General features: G+C 42.7%; 1 protein-coding gene across 1 annotated transcript in view; it reads right to left on the bottom strand.

Moving 5' to 3' along the window:
* The window catches only part of mmrn2a (multimerin 2a), a 43,127-nt gene extending 41,023 nt beyond the window's left edge, over positions 1-2,104 (bottom strand). Inside the window, exons 1-2 of the mRNA XM_080781364.1 lie at positions 1,979-2,104; positions 390-618 (exon numbers count right to left, since the gene is read on the bottom strand). Of these exons, the coding sequence (XP_080637490.1) occupies positions 390-543 (154 nt within the window). The 5' untranslated portion in view covers positions 544-618; positions 1,979-2,104. The remainder of the gene's footprint in view (positions 1-389; positions 619-1,978) is intronic.
* Positions 2,105-26,088: the final 23,984 nt, after the last annotated feature.

Genomic DNA, 26,088 nt, shown 5'->3' with positions numbered 1-26,088 from the left:
AGTGAAATATACAAAGAAATTAGTGACATTCATTATTATACATAAAAAGCGCAAGCCCCTCCAACGTCTGGCTTTCAGAAATGATGTCATATGGCAGCCAAGTCTATGAAGAGTTATGCCCCCCCGCCCAAAAAAACAAAAACAAAAAACAGCACATGATGTGACATCATGTGGCAGTAAGTCTATGGACTTTTAATGTTTGCTTTGAGCAGTGGCGTCATGTGGCAGTCACAGTGGGCTCACACTTCATCACAATTTTTATTTAATGTATGAAACATTTTCAACATGGAAACGATTATGACGATCATTCATGACACAATAATTGCGACTCTCTCAAATGATTGCGATGAGACGATGGGATTGTGTAATAATAATTGTACCAGGCCTACCTCCTCCTGCCATCAGCACCTCCTCCTCCTCCTCCTCCCCGCCTTCCTCCCCCTCCTCCACCTCGGGGTCGCGGGCTCGGACCTCGCAGCGTGCGCTGACCAGTAAGCCCAGAACCAGCACCAGCTCCCCCACGTGCGCTCTCATCAGCAGCATCTCAAGTTCAACCGCCACGTTACGGCCTCGTCTGTGCCGTCAGTCAGTCAGTCAGTCCGCCCGTTCCGTCTTGTCCTGCAAATGCAAAAGAGCATTAATACAAAGCTGTAACCTTTTGTAAACTTTCCTCTTCTTCCCCTGGACTTGAACACGGTTTCCTGCTGAAATGTTCTACCATTGAGCTAATAGAGCCTGTCTGCTTACTCAGGGGATACATTTAATCTGGACCTTCAGGTCAAAAAGATGTTGTGTCAGATCTTGTGTCTAAGTGAGAAATTAAATGGTAAATGGTGCATTTATATATGATCGCCTTTATCCAAGGCGCTTTACAGAGATTGTGTATTACATTCGCCCATTCACACACACATTCATACACCGATGCCGGGGGAAACCATGCAAGGCACCAACCACACCAACCACATCGGGAGCAATTAGGGGTTCAGTGTCTTGCTCAAGGACACTTCGACACTAACTCTGGGGGAGCCCGGGTTCGAACTGGCAACCTTTCGGTTTCCATCCGGTCACTCTACCCCTAAGCCACTGCCGCCCCATTACCTTTGACATGATCTAAATGTCTCAGAATACCGCAAGGAGACACAAATAAGATATACTGTAATAACATCCTCTACCATACAGATTGGACAAAATTACATGTCGTAATAAAAGCTGTTACATAGTGCCATTTATGTATTAGTCACACAACAGTGCCAAAAAAATCAACGATAGTTAAAAGATAGCCCAAAATAGCCCCAGATAGCAGAAGATAGTTGAAAATAGCCCACCACATAGCCCAAAATAGCAGATAGTATATCCAAACTTGGTGTCATCTAATGGTATTTCAAAATGACTGATGAAATTGCTTACTGGACCATAGCAGGAGACTCCAATCCAGGAATCTATTCCATCTATTCCATCATGCTTTCATGGTGAAACAAGAAAAGATATAAAAAACGAAACTACTCCACATCATTCTCTACCACAATGGATCTTATAAATAAAACATTAATGCAAATGTTCTGACCTACGAAATCTACCCGTGACCTGTGCGTTGACCTTTAGCCACTTAAACCCTCTGAAACGTATAGTGAAGCGAACCTGCACTCGGTCTGCTCTTACATCCTATACACCTAATCTCACAGGCTCAACTTGTTGTGAGCTTGTAGATCTGCTATTCTTTTGGGATAAGGTTACCCCCCCATAGAATAGGGATGCTGCTGAGGTTCAGCTGGTTAAAATTCCCTGGGAAAAGCAAAGGTTCCGGCTCCTGGGCGGTCTGTCCGGTCAGCGTGTGTGTGTGGTACAGGCTGCACCTCACAGGTTCACACTGTAACAAGTAGGATTCCAGAAACTTGTGTCACTCACATGTGGCCCTTAATTATAATCCAATTAATCACAAAGTGTATTGAAAAAAGGAAAAACAAAAACACACACACACCGGGACAGTTAGATCCTGCTGTCTGCTTGTTAATAAGGTCCACTGATGCCTCCTCTTCTGTTCACACTGGTGTCTCCCTCCCTCCCTCTCTCTCTCTCTGAGTGTGTGTGTGTGTGTTTGTGTGTGTGTCTCTCTCTCTGTGGCTGTCAGACTGGCTGTGAGGACCCCAGCAGGAAAGACGTTTGTTTTTAAAGAGTTTCCTTTAGGGGAAAGTTACAAAAAAAAAAGAGAAGGGCCCGCCCCCTTCAGATTGGGGAGAAAAAGACCCCTCCTCCATGGCTCCCCCTGACGCTTTCAAAGACCTCCTGGCTGCAACAATCCTCGGAAAGACCCCCCACACCACCCCCCACCCTGCTCAGTGCCCCCCCCCCCCCCCCCCCAACCTCCTACCACCCCTCTCACACACTCGACCTGGACTGGACCTATTCTCTGACCACCACCACCTCTCTCTCCCCCCCTCTCTCTCTCTCTCTCTCTGGACTTGGGCGAGCTACTAGACCGACAATTATATACACTGTAAAAATCCTACGTTTATTTAATCCATTAGAAACCGGGAAAGCATCTGTGTCATTTTAGACCAGTGGTTTTCAACTTATTATGAACCAGGGACCACCACCCTGACTGAGAATTAACCTGGGGACCATTGTTGTGTTGGGAGGGGGGATTATGGTCGTGGTGTGGGGGAAAGAAATTAACCTTCCATATTAAACTCATGTTGCTGTTCATTGTAACTTATTCTATGAGCAGACACTTGCGATTATGCTTATGGGCACATTTCCTTATAATGGTGACTCAACCAGGCAATCTGGTATGTTTTCCCTTGAGATTCTAACTCACTTTTCTGTGGAAGTTCTTGACATCCAACTTCCCAGTAACTGACAACATTGACGTCACCAGATCATTTACTGCATTGTTTCTCAACTTGTGGTCAATACAATAAATTCAAATACGAATCTTCACTTTCCTACATTACTAAATGCATGGTCAGGGACCACATGCAACACCTTCACGGACCACCAGTGGAAAACCCATGTTTTAGACTATAGATGCACGGTGAGTGTGAGTCTGCTATTTTTAAACTTTTTGAGAAATCATTAAAATGTAAACAGATCTTCTCTTCGGGGGTCCCTGGAGGGAGGGAGGGATGTCCTCACTGAAGTGTTTCATCAGCAATCTGTGTGGACATTAACCAAATTATGTGTTGTCATGGAGATGTTTGTGTGTGGGGAAATGTGTGTGGCCTATGTTTTGGGGCAGCTTCATGTAAAACGCTAGAAACACTGGAAGGAGCACTTTGCTTTAACCAATGTGTATTTTACAATATAACTAGTACACAGGTTCACAGCTAGGTTCATACTGTAGGTTAGGGATTTGTAGGTTGCCCAGCATCAAGTCATTACACTGGCCCGGGTCGGGGCGCAGTCCGAAGAAAGAGACAAGATAAATAAATAGGACAACTTCACAAGACAAAGAAGACTAGAGTCACTATAGACTAGGACAACAAGAACTCAGTCAGTCAGTCACAACATGGGTGGAAACTAAACAGACGCACACACGACCCGCAAAACAACAAGTGAACCTATAGTGGTCCCCTACAGTGAAACGGTGGGTCTTTAGCGTGGTTTTAATAGTCCCTATAGGGTGGGGGCAGCTTTGATCATCAATGGGAGTTTGTTCCACATCTTCGGTGCCAACACAGCGAAGGCACGATCACACGTCCTTTCTGTAGTCGACCGTGGAGTTTTCAAGTACAACTGAAGTGGTTGGAGTCTGTGTTGATTCTGAGCAATCTACTGTACAAGCTCACAACGTCAAAATCATGAATCAACTGGTGGTCTCATACACTTCCATTGAGACCCAATAGCTGGTAGATATTGGTTGGGGTATCTATCCCATCTCCCTCTCTCTCTCTCTAATATCCTGGTGAAATATTAAGAAACATGCACACGCACACGCACACACACACGAAACACACTCATTGAATGCAAAAGCGTAGGTGTAGACACACGCGTGCGCGCACAAACAGAGAGCTCTCATGAGGAAGCGGGCCATTTCTCTTGGCAGGTCAGAGGAATGTCTCTGTTCTTATCACGGCCGCTCTGCATTTCTCTTCCTTCACCACACAGAACGCAGGAAGGGGATGTCAGGAGAGAGAAGGGGGGTGGGATGGAATGAGAGAGAGGATGGATAGATGGAAAGATAGATAGAGAAAGGCAGAGAGAGAGAGAGAGAGAGAGAGAGAGAGAGAGAGAGAGAGAGAGAGAGAGAGAGAGAGAGAGAGAGAGAATGAGAGAGAATGAGAGAGAATGAGATATTGAGCAAATGAGAGAGAAATTGAGAAGATGGATTGGATATATAGAAAGAAAGATAGAGGCATAGAAAGAGAGAGAGAGAGACCGACAGAGAGAGAGAATGAGAGAGAGGCCTAGAAAGACAGACAGACAGACAGACAGACAGACAGACAGACAGACAGACAGACAGACAGACAGACAGACAGACAGACAGACAGACAGAGGAGAGAGAAAAGGGAGAGAGAGAGACAGAAAAGGGAGAGCGACAGACAGAAAGGGGAGAGACCGAAAGGGAGAGATGTAAGGAGAGAGAGCAACAGAGACAGAGAGAGACAGACGGAGGGAGAGAGAGAGAGGTTTGGAAGGAGGGGGGATAAGGGAAGGAAGTGAACCCATACGTTAAGTGGTGTAATGGAGCAAAGTCAAATCCCAAATCAAATTGATTTATATAAAGTGATTTAAAAAAGAAACACACACTCAAGAGCTGTTGAAAAGTATTGCACAGAGCAGCCGAGGACACACGTTACACCCCCAAAGGTCACACACTCTCACATCATTGAATGTGTGAGAGGGTACAAATAGAAACACATAACACTGAGGATTTTATTGTGTACACTACAGTAAGTGTGTGTGTGTGTGTGTGTGTGTGTGTGTGTGTGTGTGTGTGTATCACGTGCACTCCCACACGTGCCTGTGCCCGACCACAAGTCCCTTTATCTCCACGTGTGTAAGATAAGGTTGTTTTTATATGAAATGTATACTTTGCAAAAAGTAGCAGGCATGGCAACTTTTTATCTTCTTGAAGCTGGTCTAACTCTCATGGAGTTACTTCAGCTCAGACTATAAGACTTGTTTTTGTTTCACTATCCCCTTTCTCTTAATCATACAGTATGTGTCCCATTTATTCAAGTATCACATTTATTGTATTTTGCTTAAAACTGAAAGAGAAGACCGAAAGAGAAAAACACTGCATTATGCAATAATGGTTATTTTGAGTGAAATAGCTACAGTTAATGCTCCGTAATATATTTCATTTTGTAACCCATTTATTCACCCAGTGTCAATTATCTAATGTAATCCTGGGCGCTACACTTCCTCTGCCAACCTGGGGGACAGCGGACTGACCTCATGCTTCCTTCAATGCATGAGGAGTCCAAGTTGCTTATTTTCACCTGACAGGGGACTCCACACAGAAAGGCCCTTTCGCCAACCCTGCCTCGGGTATGAGCACTGATGACGCGGAGAAGGGAGCACGGACCTACCTAGGACCTTCTAGCTGTGAGGCGACAGCACTACCGACTGTGCCACCATGCCCCCACCGCAATATATTTTAAACAAAAGATGCCACAACTTTTCATAATTTCAAAGCAATTCTAACAGTATTTGATAAATAAAATGGATAAAAAGTCGAATAATTACCACCAGTAAGACGCCTGAGAGCGAGAAGCAACCTAGAAAGCGTTTTGGAATACCACACCATCATACTGTAACTGTACTATGCGATGACATGTTATTGACAATTATATGATTCACTGTACTATGGCCTATTAGGATAGATATCTCTGCCAGGAGTGTGTGTCTGTGTACATGCGTGCGTCCGTGCGTGCATGTGTCGGAGGAGACTCGGAGTGTGTGTGCGTGCGTGTGTGCGTGCATGTGTCGGAATGTGTGTGAGTGCGTGTGTACCGGCAGTGTTCTACTAGGCCCATCATATTGTGTCATATTCCCTTTGCACGCTGACAACAAGCCAAGGACATCAATCACACTGACAACAAGCCAATGACATCAATCATCAAAACATTGTCAAATCTGTCAACGACAACTAATTGATATTAATAATAATGGAGCAATCATGCCTTTCGCTGCTAAAGGCCTCAGCTAAACAGGGGGTACACGACCAAAGAAGTTTGGGAAGCGCTGCTTTAGCACAACACACCAGCCTATTACCAGTGTTGCCAGATTTTGCAATAGAGACAAGCGGCCCAGTCTACCAAAACAAGCCCAAAAGAAACAACTAGGCCACATGAACACACACACACATGCGGACATGCGGCTATTTGAAAAATACCCGATCTACAAGCTCGCCATGGGTCGCATCGCTTGACAGATCTGCTTTGAAACCTTTTATATTGTAACGTTTAGCACCCTGAGCTGGAATCTAACCCACCACTAATTTCAGATGGGGTCATGGGGGTCCACAGAAAAATACACATGAATTTGGGGATCTCTGGATCTCTGATCATGAACAAGTTTGAGAACCACTATTTAGACACCAAACCCAAATAAGCTACTACTACACTTTAGAAACAATACTGGGATACTGTGTTGGGTTGACACAAACACAACATGCAATCACAACCCTGGTCTTTTCTACAGGCAGGTGTTCGGGTGAATTTCATCCGCGTTTAGTGATAGAGAAAAATCTCATACACCCATGGGCTTTATTTTTCTAAATGTTTTACTGGACCATTCTCACAAGCACAACATACATATATATATATATATATATTTTTTTTTTTTTTTTGTGAAAAGTCATGATGAAATACTGTAGGCTATTGCTGTACTTCAATATATTTTGATGATAAGTATTTTTTATGTATTATCTTACATTGGGAAAGATATACCCGTTTGTTTGATTGATTGATTGATTAACAGTTTGCAGAATTACAGTACATTTCAAGTAGGCTACAACTCAATACAACAACTGTTAACTGTGAGTGGATGACAACATCATAAAGCATTACACTTGTTTACAATAGGGCCCACCATAGGGCTCACCATTTTCAAAGGATGTTTAGGGTTCTATGTTTGGTTGTCGTCACAGTCTGCTTGAGGTGTAAAATAATGCACATTTATAGCCTACTGTACTTCCACTCATCTTGTAATGTAGACCTCTTCCCAATCCACCCACCCCCAACACACACACACACACACACACACACACACACACACACACATCAGAAAAGTGCCAAGCGGGGAGTATTAAAAGTTTTGACTGCCCTCGTGTGTATAATAATGCCACCCACCCCCCCTCTCTCTACACTGTCTCACAGACACGCACGCGCCCGGCCACCAAGTGAAAACAAACGCAAGAAGCTTCTTCACGCATCACCGACGCGAATCAAACCAAAACACACGCAAGCACACTCGCGCGCGCACGCTGACCCTGTTTACATACCTTCTCTCCATCGTCTCTCTCTCTCTACGTTCCAACGTCCACATTATAAACTCCGTCTGTCGCGTCAAACCATGGATTTGTAGTAGCAGGGGAGATGTTGTACCTCAGTGTCATTATCTATCCTTTTACCGCCGCGGTCTTAAATCACAGAGTTCTAAATAATGTCTTAAAAATACGTGCAAAGAAAGAGTTCCTAATTATAACTTCCTGACTACTGGTGGGTCCTCGCTGTGATTGGCCAGAGTAGGCAAGGCCCGTCAAAGGTCAGGTGGTACCGTGGTGGTGATGATGAATTTAATTTGGCTTGTTTTATAATGCATTGTGGCGATGCATGAGTTGACATATTATTGTGGAAGTCGCACAATAGAGGGTACGTTTCAAAAAGTATTTATTTAAAGACCTTTAAAGCCTCGGACAAAGCCAACAGCCGAGTTGACAATAAACACTTTTTTTGAGGCAGAACAAATAATAAGAAAAGCTCTAAAGCTCTTCTTTCTTCTTTCAAAACAATGTGTTTATTGTCATGATTTGTCAACTCGGCTGTTGGCTTTGTCCGAGTCTAAAATGTTTTTAAATAAATACTTTTTGAAACACCTATGAGAAAAATGAATAGGGAATTATTTCCTGGTGCCCTCGTTGTTCTGAAAGGGGACGTGACTGCGACACAGGCCTACTATCAAGCTATACTGTACTATATATATATACATTTATACATATAGGCTACTAATATTATGCATTTTATGAAATTACTATTATATAATTATAGCATGACATCACAGAGGAAAGAATGACTTCAAACTATCAGTGTTCTGTAACTTCTGTTTATGCATAGGCTGCCGTGGCAACCTGTGTTCCTGCTGTTGTGATTGGTGGCTCCACATGTTTACCGTGGGAACATTGGTAACCATTGTTCAGCTGTCATCGTTATAGCAACTGCAGTACTTTTACTGTACTTTGACATTTATTCTCTCAGAGATAACTAATTTATTATTTTACCGACTGTTCCTTTTGCGCCACACCTTACAAGAAACAAGCACCATGACAGAAGGTTAATGAGAGACAGAGACAGAGGCAGAGGTCACTCAAACCACCAAGCACTATGATAACTATATTGTTCACCATTGTCTTATAGTTAGTTATAGACAGACAGACAGACAGACAGACAGACAGACAGAGGGAGAGAGGGAAAGTGAGAGAGAGAGATTCAACAGCCAGCCAGACAGAGGGAGGGGTATGATGACCTATGACCTATTAATGAGAGACAGAGACAGAGGCAGAGGTCACTCAAACCACCAAGCACTATGATAACTATATTGTTCACCATTGTCTTATATTTAGTTATAGACAGACAGACAGACAGAGGGAGAGAGGGAAAGTGAGAGAGAGAGAGATTCAACAGCCAGCCAGACAGAGGGAGGGGTATGATGACCTATGACAGAAGGTCATGACCCCGAGCCACAACCTTTCCACAGTGACATCATCGTTGCGGAGGGGCGCAGACACACCCAGACTGGAACCCCCGACTCTACGGGCTGCTGTTCTGTTCCAGTGAGCGAGCGCTGCTGAAAATAAACGCCTGAATGGATCGGACTTCCTTCCGGTTCTCCCTTCTGAAAAAGTGAGTACAGAGTAGAAACCTTTCATGTCCGTGCAGGTGACGTGGTTACGGTGGTTTTACTGAGGCCGATTATATGCCTTCTAAATCTCACACTTTCAAGGAAGCTAGACAACACACTCCATATTTGGGTAATATAATAGCTCCATTTGGAACTCCTTATATAGTTATGGCTGAGTCATGGCGACATAATCATGGCCAATTGACCCCCATTAGCCAACTTTAATATAAGGATTGTTACAAAGCATGGATTAAGCAATTATGCCCTATTTAATCATCGTTGTCTAATAGACAATATAAGTAAATTTGAAGTGTGTGTGTGTGTATGTGTGTGTGTGTGTGTGTGTGTGTGTGTGTGTGTGTGTGTGTGTGTGTGTGTGTGTGTGTGTGTGTGTGTGTGTATCTGCTGGGCGAAGTACAACAATGTGCAAACACAGCAGCAAGATTTGTGAGTTGCTGTGATAGGAGAAGGATATCAAATGGAACACAACCACCCTAAATACTAATCATTGTGTATATTCCTGCACTATACCAGCATCAAGTGATCTTGGTACATAGAATTTGATCTATTGAAGATTCTGACCTTCAAATGTACATCATTCTTGTTTTGATTGCATTGCTGTATTGTTGTATTGTTCTTTCTGCTTTGGCAATGTAAACGTATGTTTTCTCATGCCAATAAAGCCCTTTGAATTGAATTGTGTGTGTGTGTGTGTGTGTGTGTGTGTGTGCGTGTGTGTGTGTGTGTGTGTGTGTGTGTGTGTGTGTGTGTGAGTGCGTGCATATGACCACAGCTTCCCGGGTTTGTGTTAACACAAACATTGAAGACAAAAGTGAGGATGCAAATTGTGATTGGCTGGAATGAGATGATGTATGATAAGAGCGCCCCTCACTTCAGGTGTGATTTTTAAAGAGAGAGAGAGAGAGAGACCCAGACCCAGACCAGCTGATCCAGAGCTCTTGAAGGCATTTCCTTCACCTCCCCCTCCTCTTTCTTCCTCCCTTCACTTCCCATTCCTCCTCTTTCTTCCTCCCTTCCGCCACTCAATTCTCTCCTTCCTTGTATTGTTAAAAAGTGATCTATTCTTTTTATTTCTTCTTCTTCTTCTTATAGTGCCCATTTATTTTATTTCAACCTGGGATTTCTATTTTGATCATGTCCTTATAGGTGTTATGCACCTCGCCTAGGGGGTTCCAACTAAGGTACACACACACACACGATAAGATGGCCACCAACGTAATCAAAAAGTCAATCAAAGAACAAGATTCCTCTACAGGATCTCCTCACTGGTCGACAAAAACACCTTGAAGACCTTAACAGGAGCCCTTGTACAAGGTTTCTTTGACTATGCATCCACCTCCTGGTACCACAGCACCTCAAAGGCCCTTAAAACAAGGCTCCAGACCTCCCAAAACAAACTGGTCAGGCTCCTACTTGGCCTCACCCCCCGAACCCACCTCACCCCTGCCCACTTTGACAGGCTGGGATGGCTTAGGGTCGACGACAGAGTACAGCATCTTGCAATGGGTCTGGTCCACAAGATTAGATACACCACCAAGATACCCATGTACCTGTCTAAATACTTCCTTAATGTAAACGAAGTCCACACCCACAACACCAGAGGGAGTGCAACAAACCATGTACAACCCAGATTCGGCACAAACAAGGGACTAAATTCTTTTCGCTCCTATGCGACCAAAATGTGGAACGCCCTACCAACAGTCATTAAGACATGTGAATCCCTTGGCTCCTTCAAAACTGCTCTCAAAGGGCACCTACGGATGGCTGCAATTCGAAACTGGCCTCTGTAAAAGCTGAATTTGTATCTGGATTGTACTATGTTTTTGTATGGACGTGGTGTTGGGTGCCTGCACATATGCACACATGGCATCAACGCATGGTGTTGTGTGCAGGCGCCCTACACTCTGTCTTTGTACTATGGATTGTACTATGTTTTTGTATGGACGTGGTGTTGGGTGCCTGCACATATGCACACATGGCATCAACGCATGGTGTTGTGTGCAGGCGCCCTACACTCTGTCTTTCGTTTTCTTTTCTTTTATCCCCCTGTTCCCCTCACTGTATATATACTTTTTTTTTTTTTTTTTTTTTTTCCCTTTTCGCTTCCTATATGATGAATTCCTGTTCTGTTCTTTAACTACATAGAAGTGTCTATTTGTTTGTCTCTAAATGTTTTGATGAATTGAACAATGTGGACCCTGTTGTAAACAAGTGTAAGGCTTAATTGGGTCGTCCACTCACAGTTAACAGTCTTTGTATTGAGTTTGTGCTTGAAATGTACTGTAATTCTGCAAACTGTTAATAAAGATTTCAATCAATCAATCAAACACACATACACATTGACCCGAGATTTAGGTTAAAGCACCACAGGAGCAACAGGCATAATTGTACATTATCTCTGGACGTATTTCCCACATTACAATACCTCACTGGTCAAAGTCTACACATCATTGGTCAAACTGACGGAAGTGTGCGTCTCATGCAGTCTCTCAGGCCGGAAGCCTGCGTCAGCTGCAGATAATACAAGACATTACATCATCACCCATGTTGTGTACGTAAGGAACACAGGAGTTCAGAGGTGACCGACATAATGTAACTCTATGGAGGTGACCAAGGACATGTCCAGCTGCGTCGGCAGGCAGCTCACAGGACAAGATAACGTGGCGACGAGTCACAGACACATTGACAATGTCATTGTCCAGTCTGATTATGTTAGGACATGAATGGCATTTTGATTATACCTGACAGCATACACATTTTACATGGAATGGATTGAAAAAAAGCCTCTGTACTTAACTTTTAAAAATAGACATTAACCAACATACATAATTTAAAACAAACTATAAATAATACCAAACATTGCCTGGCATAACAGAGGAGAAGGAGCATGATGACACCATTTTTTTAACCATAGCCTACTTTTATATGAATTAACAAGCAGCCTTACTTTCCGAAAAGCAATGTTTTTGAGCTCCTGTCCTACTCAAGTACACCAACCTTACAGGCTGCAAGGGTATCTCCTGAATGCAATGCAGCTCAGCCTTTTTATACACTGGCCCTGGGCCATTAAACCCCACCCTTATCAACAAGGAGGCCCATACGGTTAGCTCAACCGTCTGGGCACCTAGGCTGCTGAGCCAGCCTGACGGCGTGCACTGTTGCCTGCTAATGAGAGAGAGAGAGAGAGAGAGAGAGAGGAGGGGGGAGAGGGGAGTTGCACCACTCGGTTCACACGGGTGTGATTTTTAATTTTTAATTGTCAATGGCTTTTTAAAAACAAACATTAAACCTGTATTCTGTATGGCCTCACTCACACCTTTGCAACAGATTGATGAATGCTTGTTGTATACAAAGGGTGTGATACATCTTGCCCCAATGCATTTCCAATGGGAGTCACATGGTTTGACACAACATTTGTGTTGTATGAGGTAACAGCTTGTAGTCCAAAATGTTGTATCAAACCATTGGAAATGCATTGGGGCGGCCATGACACTTACATCTTGCTTACATCTAGCATGCATCAATGTTGTATGCTAGATCGAAAGGTGTGAGTGAGGCCTAAGTATTCTGTTCACAAAACATTGTGAACAGTGAAGCTCCCTCTGGTGTTGTGCCTGTGGGCATCACTCACTTTTTAGTAGTTAAACAGGTAAATGGGCACTAGCTCTGGTCCCTTGAATATCTTGAAGTCCGGGCATAGTCTTCTACGCCGAGCCATCCCACCCTAGCATAAGGAGCAGGCGGGGTCAGGTGAGTCCGAGATGTGAGGTTTAGGTTTAGTAACTTGATCAGTTTATTTTGGAGGTCTGAGGTTTTGTTTTTTGATGCCTTTGAGGTGCTAGAGTACCAATGAGGAAAAAGGCATCCCCAGCCTGATAACATTTCAGGTTTCATTTAGTCTCACAGGCCACAGCTAGAATGAAAACCATCTGCATGTAGAACTGAATGAGACAATTAGTTTGACAATTGTGTTCCTAATTTGACCAGTAGATGGCAGTAGCTTCAAACATTCAGAGACAACTACAGAGTAAGGCCATACTACTGTAGCTAAATTGCCAGGGTGGGGAGATGGTTGGGAGGCCTAATGCTGGTACAGTAAGTACAGTCTGGATGACTGTTGGAGCACAGGAGTCAAGCATGGGAGATACAGGAAATCTAACCCACAGTTGAAAATAAATAAATAAATAAATGATGGCCCAAATAGTTTGAAAATGATGTAACTAAGCTAAATAGTTTGTGTTTCTTACCTGAAGTGTGACCTAACAACGGGACAAATATATTTTTTTGTATTTGGGGGCTATGGGGGCCAGGTCAACTCTACAACACCAGAGCCTTTGGCACAGAAACCAACTGCTGAGCACACCTTCTCCACAGCATCTTCCAGAAAAAAAGCGCAGCTTTCATTCAGCCTTTGCCTACACAGCCTACAATGGAGAGCTGTACATTTGGTGTACATGGCCTCCCTATTGTCATTATGGGTGAAAACATTGAAATATTTTCTCCCCAAACAAATAGTGGAAATAGTTGCTCCCCAAGCTCTCAAGGTAGAGCTTGTGGATCCACTATTTTCACTGCTTTAGAAATGGGGCTATGTGGTAACTTATTTTTGCCATCCCCTATTTCTTTCTGAAATTACGCCTCTCTTCTCCTGGAAGAAGGTTAAGCCCATGGGCAAACGTTCATGGGTGTATAGGAAATGTGTTGCATGGTGGGAGATCGTATCATCTTCTTTGTAGAACACAGACACCCCCAGGGCCAGTGGCCTCCCTGGAGCAGACGAAACTCCCACATGACATCAGCTGGGAACTGGCATCCATCAAATTGCCATCTTTTGATTGGCAATTTAGATCCAGGTAGAGACCTGGATAGTGGAAAGGCTGGGGCCCCCCCAACTTTGCAATCAGTACCAGAGGTCTTCTCGTCTAAACAGAAAATACCTTTTCAGGTCGGGATAACATCCAATCAGGAGAGAGATCTCATATAGGAGGATAAACAAGTGAAATGAAACTTGGCAAAATGGGGAAAATCAGATCAAATTGGGACACTAAAATGTAACCTTATAAATGGATGAAGAAACTATGTTTTTACTAACAAATCTATCTACCGGTATCTATCTATCTATCTATCTATCTATCTATCTATCTATCTATATCATTCAGTGTAAAACTGATGAATATGCAGTTGCCTGTTGTTTGACAGCATATCTTTCTGGCATCAAATGTCTGAAATGTAAACGTGACCACATGCATCAAACAGGCAGCGTTCCCTTTCAATGTGTCTGACATATTGGCTTGTTGGCATGTTGCCTCGTGAATATAGGAGAACCTGCATGGGAATGTGCCTTAATTTGCCTTTACTGTGGGAGGACAAAAAATAGAAAAGATCCAATAAATCAATCCGATACACAAATGCAAGGACAGCAAACCAGAGCTTCCAGTAGCCTACATATATCCCAGTTCACACTAAAAGTAGCAAAAATGCTCTTGTGTAGGCCTGTATTCAACACTACAATATAATACAATACAATACACACAATACAAAAGTGCTGCCAATAGTAGGTCTACCAATAGTTTAAAAAAAATGTGTTGATTTCGAAAAATATAGCTGTGTGTTGAGCTATAAGCTCAACACACATCACGCTTTGTGAGCTTATTGGTTATTTTCAAAAAGCCAAACTATAAAATAAGTTAATGTATTTTTTGTAAAGCTGTCAAATAATTGTATTGGAATAAAAAGTACATTAATAGCCTAATTTGCCTCTGAGATCTACTTGATCAACTATCAAAAAATGGAAATACTTAAAGCAAAGTAAATGTAACTCAAAAGTGTACTTAAGAAGCCTATACATTACTTGAGTAAAATAAATAATAATTAGAATTCTTATATTTTTGTTTCTCTCTTAAAGATATGTCGTCAACGGAACGCACGCCTGTCCCGCCGCCATGATAAACGATCCGAGAGGTCAGGGGGTCAAGGGGAGAACTGGGGGTCAAAGAAGGAGAGAGGTCACGGGGGGAGTATACGGACCACTGAGGTTGACCCAAACTCAACTTCAAAGTATATGTGACTCTCACACCTTCGGGGTGTGTGGTGGAGACAGTGAAATGTGAGTTTCCTTAAGAGCAACAGCGCAGTGAGAGATGGGAGCAAAGCGAACGTGATCTGTTTTTCTTGTTGCTTTGTGGGTGGCCACGCAGACATTTTGTTACCCTTTGTGCTACCTGAAAGCAATAAGTCAGATGCTACTTTTTGGGCCATTGATTTTCTCCAAATGGCTTCCTTTCTCCAACAGGCCACCTCACTGCAGAAGACCCACATGACCCATTCTGACCTGAGATCAGATTCTGAAAATGTCTTCTACATCCTGACAGTTTTCTGAAAAAGCTATGTTTCTATGTCAGTCGTTCTTCGATTTTTCAAAAATAGCAGACCTACAAGCTCGTAGTGCGACACTCAATAATTGAAAATACACAGACCTGCCGCATATTAGAAGGACAATCAGTCACCAGAACCAAGAATGGGTGCCAGCTATATATAGTTCAAGACTCTCAAGAGCCTGTTTAGCACCACCATGAGGCCATTTTGAAAATGTTCTTCCTTGACTTACTGGGAGTGCGTGTGCAAAGGTTCATGATTTGTGGCATTTTGTGCAAGGCCGGCCCCTTCATGCCCCTTTTGCCTTTGCGTTCGTGCAAAGTTTCACACACACACACACACACACACACACACACACACACACACAGTATCTGGCCTTCAGACGTCTGGCTGTCCGGCCTGGTGGACACAATAATCCATCAGACTTATATAGCATATAAAGATGTTCAGCGTATGTTTAGCCTATAGAGGGTATGCGCGTGGTATCATCGTACCTGGAAGTTATGCGGGAACGCCCACTGAGTGGCAAAAAACTACTTTCTGGCCTTGACAGCCCATTCATCCAAACAGAAAAGTCCTGCCTGATTGCATTAAACAATGTTAAACTCACCAACATTGCAGCTGAACGAAAAGCTTGAATTATCCTCTATATCTGCAAAGTTTGTGTTTCATAAAAATCCACCATAGAAATGTTATGAGCTACTTTCTGTCAAGAAATGCCCTGCACATTTGATTATTTTTAAGTGTCAGAGTTTGGAAGTGCTTGTTTTCAATAACACAACATTTTGCTGCCTCCTGCATTATGTGACATTTAGAAACAGGTGGTACAGGCAGGACGGTTGAGTGATTTCCAACGAGCGCTTCCAAACTCCAACACTCCATGCTGCTCAATGTTTTGCCACTCAGTCTAGATGAGGGGGGCGTGTCCTGAAGGGAAAAGCATGCATGTGCATACTCTCTATACACACAATGCAGAGACTTTAAAGTTTGATCTACATGTGAAGATTTATAAACATAGTCTATAGTCTATTCTATATGAACATGAAAGTATTCTACATGTAAAATGCATTTCAACATTCACATTTCAGTCACAACCACAAAACTAATGCTGGTCTTTAGTCGGCCTAACTGGAGATGAGAGCACTTTGTGGGTGGCCACGCAGACATGTGTTACCCTTTGTGCTACCTGAAAGCAATAACTCAGATGCTACTTATTGTGCCATTGATTTTCTCCAACTGGCCACCTCACCTCAGAAGACCCACATGGTGGAACTTAAGGGGATATTTCACCTTCACTTTGGGTCACGTAGGCTTTTGTGAACACCCCAGACAGTTTTTACTTTGCTTGATTCAGTAGCCTTGATGATGACATAATGGTGATGATGTCTGATGACGATGTATTGACCCACATGACTTAACAGGGCGAGGAATAATGAGAAATAAACCCCCAAACACACGATGTCACATGTTGGAGCTAGTAGGATATATGGTGGCGTGATATGTCACGAGGCATGGGACTGACAGCCATATATGGTGGCGTGACGGAACAACTGACAGGTTTTCATAGTAATCTGCAACATACAGTTGCAATTATTACTTGCGCAAGCAGAGCGCGCAAGTAATAATTTCTCTTTTAATTTGATCCCTGGGCGTTACCTTCTGGTTGCTCCGAGCTCACCTGAACTGACTCACTGCCATTGACAATTAACACATGCTGTTAAAACCTACAGTATGCAAAGTACTTGTGTTCTCTTTCACAATGCACTGTGAGGTACCAATGATAAAATACAAATATGCACTCATGTCCATTACCACAGTCTCCCCAACCGTTGCTATGACTACAACCACCACAACAACCACCCGGATGATGACAGCAGTCTGGTCTGCCTGGTTTGCTGGTGTGGACAGAGGTCAGTTGTTACACTTTGACACAATACATGTGCAGATATTTGTATCGTTTATATTAAATGGGCTTAAGGGAGGACCAAGAAGGTCTTGGTCGAGTCGTGTTTGTTGATGGTCAGAGTGGTAGAACATGCAAGGTTGTCTTTTATCAGGTTATTGTCCGCATTTACAGTTTAGCATCGCATCTACGGTATTGAAAGAGAGTGCATGTTAATGTCTGTCCTGTCTCACTCTCTCCTCTGGTCAGTACAGACAGAGTCATCCATTCTTCTCCGAGTTTGATGTAACCTTAAAATTGTCAGTATCTTCAGTTCGGATGTCTTCAAGAGTGAGAGTACAGTTAGACTCCAAACTTTACTTTTGATCTTACCAAACTCAGGCACAACAGCAGCATAATTTGAATCTTTTTGGACAAAACTAACAACATAATTTGAATCTTTTTGGACAACACTCCAAACAATTGATTTACAGTCATGATCATCAAAACAACAACATAGGACAGCACCATTCTAGTGTTCATAAATAACCTGATGATCCTGGTCCAGGTGGTTTTGCTGATTGGACTTGAAACGGTCAATATGTCAATGAGGGTTATCAGATTGATAGCGGTTTAATTAGTTCGAGAGTCAGTTGGATTTGAGTTCTGCACCAATATGCTAATGAAATGGTCATTAAATGATGCATTGACCCAACATAACCCAACATCTTACATTAGACAATATTTTTGTTTCATGACCCTGACAGAACGTCTGATGACCCAGTGATAATATATTGTGCTTGAACCCATTTTGACCTCTTCTGAAAGAATATATATTAAAAGATTTGTGCCGCATTTTTACGATTTTTCAAAAATAGCAGACCTACAAGCTCGTAGCGCGCCACTCAGTGGGCGCTATGAGCTTGTAGATCTGCTATTTTTCAAGTATAACATACAGTAATGCTTAAAACACCAAAAGGGGTTCCCACCCAGAATGGGTTAAAGCTGTGCAGTAAGAAAAGCCTTGGATGAACCAGTACATCTTAATTCCATTCCCTGTAGACAGAATCAATAGAGGTGCATGCTGGGAGATGATGTTTCCCAATGGCTTAGTGGGCTTTGTAGTATCAGATGAAATGCACAGAGGGTGGAAGGCTCAAGGTCAATGAACCCATCCACAGTAGCTGACTTCACCACAAGTGCACAGTTAACACAGCACTATTCCTCCGTGTTAAATCTCCAATGAAGCTGTGTAATGGTACCAACAGTCACCCCCTGGTCCATATAGACCTTTTAAAAATGCTTCATGATCGACCAATGTGATTTTGTTGTGCCTACGGTTGCTCTATTTTTTATTTTATTGTCCTTTCCTGGCCTTTTTATCTCTTTTATCTTTTCCTTGCCTGGCTGACTTGTCTTTTGTTGTTTAATTTTTTTTTTCTTCAGACAGCCAGCAATGAGTAAGATGCGCCCAAAACCAATTTAGTCTCTGTGACACATTTAGGGGGCACAATCTGCATTCAAAGATGTTCCTAGAAGCTTTGTCATTGGTCGGAGAAAAAAAAAATGACAAAGCTTCTAGGAAAATCTTTGAATGCAGACTGCGGTCCCTTGATGTGTCACAGAGGCAAAAAAAATGTGGGGGCGTTTTACCCATTTCTGGCTGTCTGGGGGAAAAAGGTCATTACTTTTTTGTGTTTTTATGATGACTGTAATTCCAGCCAAAATGTCCCTTGCGGGACCAATACACCTATCCTATATCCAAGCAGTTGTAGCCTTTGTTCAAGTCCCCCTTCATGCATTATTTTGTCCTTCTTTAGAAGACTATCATCTGTATGGTATATACGAAAGTACTCAACAACCCTAATACTTTAGTCGTCTATACGTACTGTATACAGTAGATACTGCTGGTGCTGGTTTAGTTACTTTACGTCCGTCTGTCCGTCCGTCCGTCTGTCCGCCTGTCCAAGGGTGTGCCCGCCCGCCCAGTGTATGGGTCTGATCAGCGGTTCTGGACACCTGCCTATCGGACCAACTCCAGGAGGGAAACGGCACTCCCTCGGGTCGTCGGTGATGCACGGGCAAGGCGGATGCTCGCATGGTTCTCGGAATACGTGAACTAAAAACATGCAGACAGACAGAGATTTCACGCATAAGCAGCATTTATAGATATTTGACAATAGGGTGGTTAATTAAGTTTTGAGTATTTCGACATTGTGTGGTACTGCTACGTTTAGCCTACTTGAACACACTGGTGTACTTTTCCACCACTGAAGTTAACGAGGAAGCAACCAACCAACACAATATAATATACGACCAATAATGAAGGGTCTGGGCCTTTAGCTTTAGGCCTACTGTGTTGGTATGCTGTGTCACTGTGGTGTTGACACAGTAAACCCTGACTTCATGTTGACGTCTCCTAGATACAAAACAACACCCTCGCAAACATTTGTTTGGTGAAAGACGAGAACTGCCTTTCATCTCTGACAGATTTGTAGATATTGTCAGAGAGCATGCCGTTATTAATTTTTAAATTCTATTTAACCGTTATTTAATCAGTAAAAACACATTGAGACTGCGTCTCTTTTGGGAGTGGGAACTGGCCAAGAGGCAGAAATAAAATTACACTTCAATACTACATCGTAAATGTCACATTTTGGAACAGCAAATAAAACATCCATAATACACCTCAAAGTAGTAGGTCTACCTAAAATAAATACAACAAATCACCAAAGTCCTAATATTTTAGTAGCAAGGCAAAATACACAATATACAAAATCTAAACCGAAATAATAAATATATAGGCATGAAAGTACATATCCAAACATGTGCAGATGTTGGACTGTACATCTTCTAAGATGAATCTTTTGAAACTTCCTCAAGGGAACTTTCAAAACCAATTTTAGTCTGTGCTGTAGGTCGTTCCACAACCAAGGGCCAAAGAAGGCCAGACATTTTTTACCCCCCTCGGATTTGAACGCTGGTACTACTTTATTTATATCGTCTCTGTCGGGTGGTCCACAAGCTCAAAACGTGACGCATTTCAGGCTTATGGATGCTTTTGCGTGATCAAGTATAGGGCGTTAATTTACAAAAAAGACACACAAAAAAAGATTGAGTTATGGATGGGAGGTTTCTGCCAGACAGCAACATTATGTGGGGGGCACTCTTTGATGAGGGACAGGTGGACAGCAGATCATGAAAGCCTGAGTCCTTCTGGGACCCCAATGTAAACTGAACAGAATCATGTGAATTTAACTCACTTAGAGTGTACAAATGGAACCAAATGTACCCGTAGGGGCCTGTTTGGATCCCTGGTGGTCCCTCATCTGGACGTTGATCAAAGCAGTGATAGGAGGCACCTGACCTGACGGGGCCTTTTCATTAAGAGAGCGGAACGGTCCATTAGAAGGGGTGTGCTAAATTACACATGGAGGTGGTTTAGACTTCAGAGCATACCATTCTAAGACCATGCCCATGTGGACACAGCAGGACAGCCTGGGCCGGCATTTCAAAGCAATGCATTTCATTTAGCACCTCGTTTAATTGTTTTAGTTCAGTTGAGATTGTTGTATAGCCACAATTTCCACAATCATCATACTGTATCTTAGTTTAAGTACTTCTGTGGAAGAGACCGTGGGTGATGCATTTGTTTAATTGCTTTGCATACTTTTTCCTAAACTTTTAAAGTCCTTTGCACACACAGGAGGCGTCGTGAAGAACACTTTCTTAGGGCTGGGCGATAAATCAATATCATGATTGATTATTTCAAACTTTTGCCTCGTTCACGTCACGGTGTAGCACACTAGGTGCTTCCAGACAGTGGAGTCACGAAGGCGTTCCGGGTTTTTAGACAGAGGGTGGATGGAAATGAAGCTCCGCCCACGCGGCAATTTTGCAGCGTCGGCAAAGACTTTCCAGTTTTCTGGCCGACGCTGCAAGTGTGATCATTTCTTGTTTATGACTCAATATTGATAACACAAATAGACTATTCTATGCATAATTACTATAGTTACACACCTACTACATTATATTTGATTAATTTAATTTCCTTATGCAGAAGTTGGGCTCGTTTGCTCAAAGGCACACTGTCAGGTTTGGGCACAGAATGAGCTAGTCTGCTGGATATCGTATTCGTTATCATCGTTATTCTCATAGCATAATTGTCTAAGTCATATTTTAAAAGTAAGACATTCAAAAATGAAAATCTGCCTAAGTCATCTATAGTAGGTGACTTAGGCAATCAATGGCAAAAACCTCAATTTGCCTAAAGTCATTTTCTGCTTTTATTTATATGTGCCTAACTCAACTCTCCTAACACTGCTGGAAAACAAAAAAAATCTAAGTCATAAAGTTGACTAAAGGCACTTTCTGCCTAAGTCATTTTGGAATGTAAACAAGCATTCTGATAGGCTGAGGACATATAGGCAATAAGGCACAATGAAGCTCACTGTAAATCACTCTGGATGAATGAGCGTCTGCTAAATGCCTAAATTGTAAATTGAAGCAGCAGTAGCAGTTATGAGAGTATAGTGTTAGGCAGAAATGTCAATGTGGCCAAAAAACGACTTAGGGAATTATGCTCTGAGGCTTAGGTTACCATAATGGAACGTGATACGTTGCATGATGGTGCCAGGATGACGATGGTCCCTGTGTGGACTGAAACGTTACACCATACTCTGTTCAGCCTGGCAACGGGTCACCGTCTTACATGTCGTTGCTGTCGGGCAGAAACCTTGTATCTACATCATTTCAACATTACCTTGTAATGTGATTTGATGGACTATACTTCATTATACAGATACAAGAGTGTCGCACAGAAGTCGTGAAAATAGCATATCTACAAGCTTGTGCTGTGCGCTTGTAGATCGGCTCTTTTCACTATTTTAAAATGTTTTTAAATTCAATTCAATTGTCTGAAGAAGTTGTCTGAAGAAACGTTATACTGTGTATAGCAGAGACCTGATATTGTCACACCCTGAGCGAGCAATTTTACGACAGTGGCAACAAAAGACTCAAGGCAGACCCAGAGTGGGCGGCCATCTGCCTCAACCGTGCCACGGGAAGTAAAGATAATCATACAAAAGGAACGGTTTTGGACAGTGTGTGTGTCAAAAACAACAGAACATTTATGAATAATGTATTGTTTTGTTAGTTTTTTTGACACAATAAAGTATGACAAAATGCAATCCTTCCCTGCTCTATTGTGACGGTTTGCGTTTGCCCATGGACTGCAATGCTGAATCATCGAGAAAGACAAACAACAAAGGACAGTTTTCTCAACTTGTGCTAACCTCACCATTAAATGATGGACCATAAATAAAGCTTAAGGCCTCTCCTTGGGCTATATTTATTGCCCATCATTCCAGACCTTTCTCCTGCTCCGCTGTGGATCATACAGGATCAATGAGTTGTTGTTTTTATAGAGGTTAGAGGAGATAATGGCTGCTGTGTGTGTGTGTGTGTGTGTGTGTGTGTGTGTGTGTGTGTGTGCGTGTGTGTGTGTGTGTGTGTGTGTGTGTGTGCGTGTGTGTGTGTGTGTGTGTGTGAGATTTCTGCGTGCGTGCGTGCGTGCGTGCATGCATGCGTGCGTGCGTGCGTGTGCTGGCATTGTTCTGAACAATATTCAGGTCTGTTACATCTGACTATAGAGTCCATTGTGTCTCTCTCTCTCTCTCTCACACACACACACACACACACACACACACACACACGCAAATTGTACTGTACATACACAAAACACGAGAACACACATACAGTACTATACTGTTACTGACACTGTACATAAACACACGCTACTTGGAGTATAAACATGGACACACAAATGACGCACAAAAACACTCTGCAGAAAGGTACAGAGACAATGATCTTCCTTAAAGACAGACACACACACACACACACACACACACACACACACACACACACACACAATGATACCACTCAGATCGCCTCTTCGATTCTGGGAAACTGACACACGCCGAGTATGCACACACAACACACACACACACATCTTATCCATTCAACACAACCTCGACACACAACACTACTGGTGTCAACACACAATGTCAACACACAACCTCGACACACAATGACTAAGTAGCCTAGATTTACAATAGAAGTACAATTTGAAGTATTTTTTACTGGAGTATTTCCAATTTACCTCTGCTCCACTGCATCTCAGAGGCAAATATTGCACCTTTACTACAATTATTTGAGTTACTAGTTACTTCGCAAATTTTGATTATTATTACAAAACACACATAACAAGCCATATACTGTATACATTTGGAAATAGCATGACGAGGTGCAGTCGGACATTCAGGCTAAAAAAATAGCAATGGGGACTTGTTTCCATTGTGGTCCTATGTATTCAATTCATCAACATAGCATACAGAATGAATACAAGTAAAGTCTATAAACAGGTTGTAAATGAAATATGAATATTAGTAACATCAAAATAGAGAGAAGATAATGGATAATGGATGGTCCTTGTGTGTGTGAGACAGACAGACAGACAGACAGACAGACAGACAGACAGACAGACAGACAGACAGACAGACAGACAGACAGACAGACAGACAGGACCACTAATCAAGACTGACCACTTATATCACCAGGACAACCTATGTTACTGGACATTGTGGCGTCCCTCCGACAAATGAGAAGGCTCTATTAATAGCCTGGTTGAAGGCTGCCGGCCAATCATAGGAGGGGAGGGGTTCAAAGGCGGGGCCAGGCCAAGGAGGTTGTCTGGGGGGTTGTATTGCTGAGTCACCTTATTGAGTTTCCAGTCAGGAGACTCAGGACAGCATGGGTGTCTGATATAGAATATTTAATATATCTGGGCCAGTAGCCTCGCCTCGCCTCTCCTCTCCTCTCCTCTCCTCTCCTCTCCTCTCCTCTCCTCTCCTCTCCTCTCCTCTCTCTCTTCCATATTGCTCTGCTTCTCATCATATCTCCTTCACTTCTGTCCTCCTCTCCATCATTCTGTCCCTCCACTCCTCCTATACCTATAGCCTTCCTTCTCTGTCTGTACCTTTCCTCCTCTTCTTTCATCCTCTCCCTGGCTGTCCTTCCCTTCCAGATGGAAGGAAGGGGTGGAGTGCTGATGAATGGATGAATGGAAGGATGAATGGATGGATGAATGGATGCATGGATGAATGAATGAATGAATGAATGAATGAATGAATGAATGGATGGATGAATGAGAGAGGGGAGCTAACTTCAAACAGGCTAAATATAGCTCAAGCTGCAACACCCTCCATCAGTCTCACTCTCTTTTCATGTCTCCTTCACAATCTATATCTCTCTCTCTCTCTCTCTCTTTCTCTCAGGGGGAGGGACCCTGTGGGATGTCACAGTAAATACATGTTGACATGTGACACCATGCAACCATAGGGAGCCGTCTACGCGCTGCATATGTTATCGTTGCCGTCGCTATACGTTTGTTCTCCTATAGCTCTACAACATGCATCTCTGCACCAAAAATCCGTCGGAGCTAGTGGTCCTTGAATTAATTAGCATTAGCACAATGTTGAACTTTTCTTCTTCTATTCCTTTTCAAAGCCATTTACAGTCGCATTATTATTACGTCAATATCGGTCAATATCGGTGAAAAAATATCTGTCAATATCGGAATAATAAATAATAATAAAATAAAATCAATTCGATAACCAGATTACATTTTAATTAAATATCGGACGATATCGATATGCTACCGATTATTGTGTATCACAAATTATTATTTTGTCTGCATAGACTCCATATTTGGGCATGCCTGATAAAGAACTCAGACACTGGGTGCATGGGGCATGATGCATTTCCAACTTGCATCGTTCCAAGTAGGCCGGTGCCCATCGGGGCCCACACGGGGCCCACACGTGCTTCTCAGCCCACAGGTTGAGGATGAGGCTACAGAACAAGCTGACCTGGCGTCTGTTGATTAGTAGCGTTGGTATCTGATCTGACATGTCCATTAAAGTGCTTTGTGGGTAGAAAGAACACTGCTGGTCTTTCAAAGACAAAGGCTGAGCAGCAACACTGTGCTGTAATAATTGACGTTGAGTGTGCGCGTGTGCGTTCATGCGTGTGTTCGTTCAACAGTGTTGATTTTGATAGCAGATTTTGATGTATACGTTTAAAGTTTTAGTCATAGTCTTCAGAATAAAATTAAATTTAGTTTTAGTCATATTTTAGTCATGTGAAATGTTTTCGTTTTAGTATAGTTTTAGTTGACTATATCACAAGATTTTAGTCGACTGAAGCTACAGCTTGATTTAGTCACAAATCACAATCCATCATCCCTGATGTAATTGTACACTGCGTGCCGAAAATAGTATTGTGTGTTCCTGGTTTCCTATAGTTCCAGTTTGAGTTTTACTTTACCCATGTTGTGTGCTATTTGTTAGTTTCCACCTGCGTCCTCTAGTTCCCCAGCCTATCCCAGTGTTGATTCACCTGTGTCCTGTTATCCCTGCATGCCTTTATATACTCCATACCATGTTATTTCAGTTCCTTGTCCGATTGTCATTGTATGTTACCGGTGTGTTCTGCTCTTTGAGATTTTGTTCATTAGAACTAGTTGCATTTGAGCTCTTCTGCCTTGGCCTGTCTGTCATGCACTTGGGTCCTAACTAAACATCCTGCCTTACAAACGTGACAGCTTGTAGGTTGGTGATTTTGGGAGCATGACACCTGCACAACCAAACATAAATTATAAATGTCTTAGTTCTCCTGGATCTCTTCTC

The sequence above is a fragment of the Protomyctophum bolini genome, assembly GCF_963924005.1.
Source record: "Protomyctophum bolini genome assembly, chromosome: 14".
Classification (NCBI taxonomy): Eukaryota; Metazoa; Chordata; class Actinopteri; order Myctophiformes; family Myctophidae; genus Protomyctophum; species Protomyctophum bolini.
Note: the sequence above shows the minus strand (reverse complement) of the source record. Positions and strands in the feature narration are given on the sequence as shown.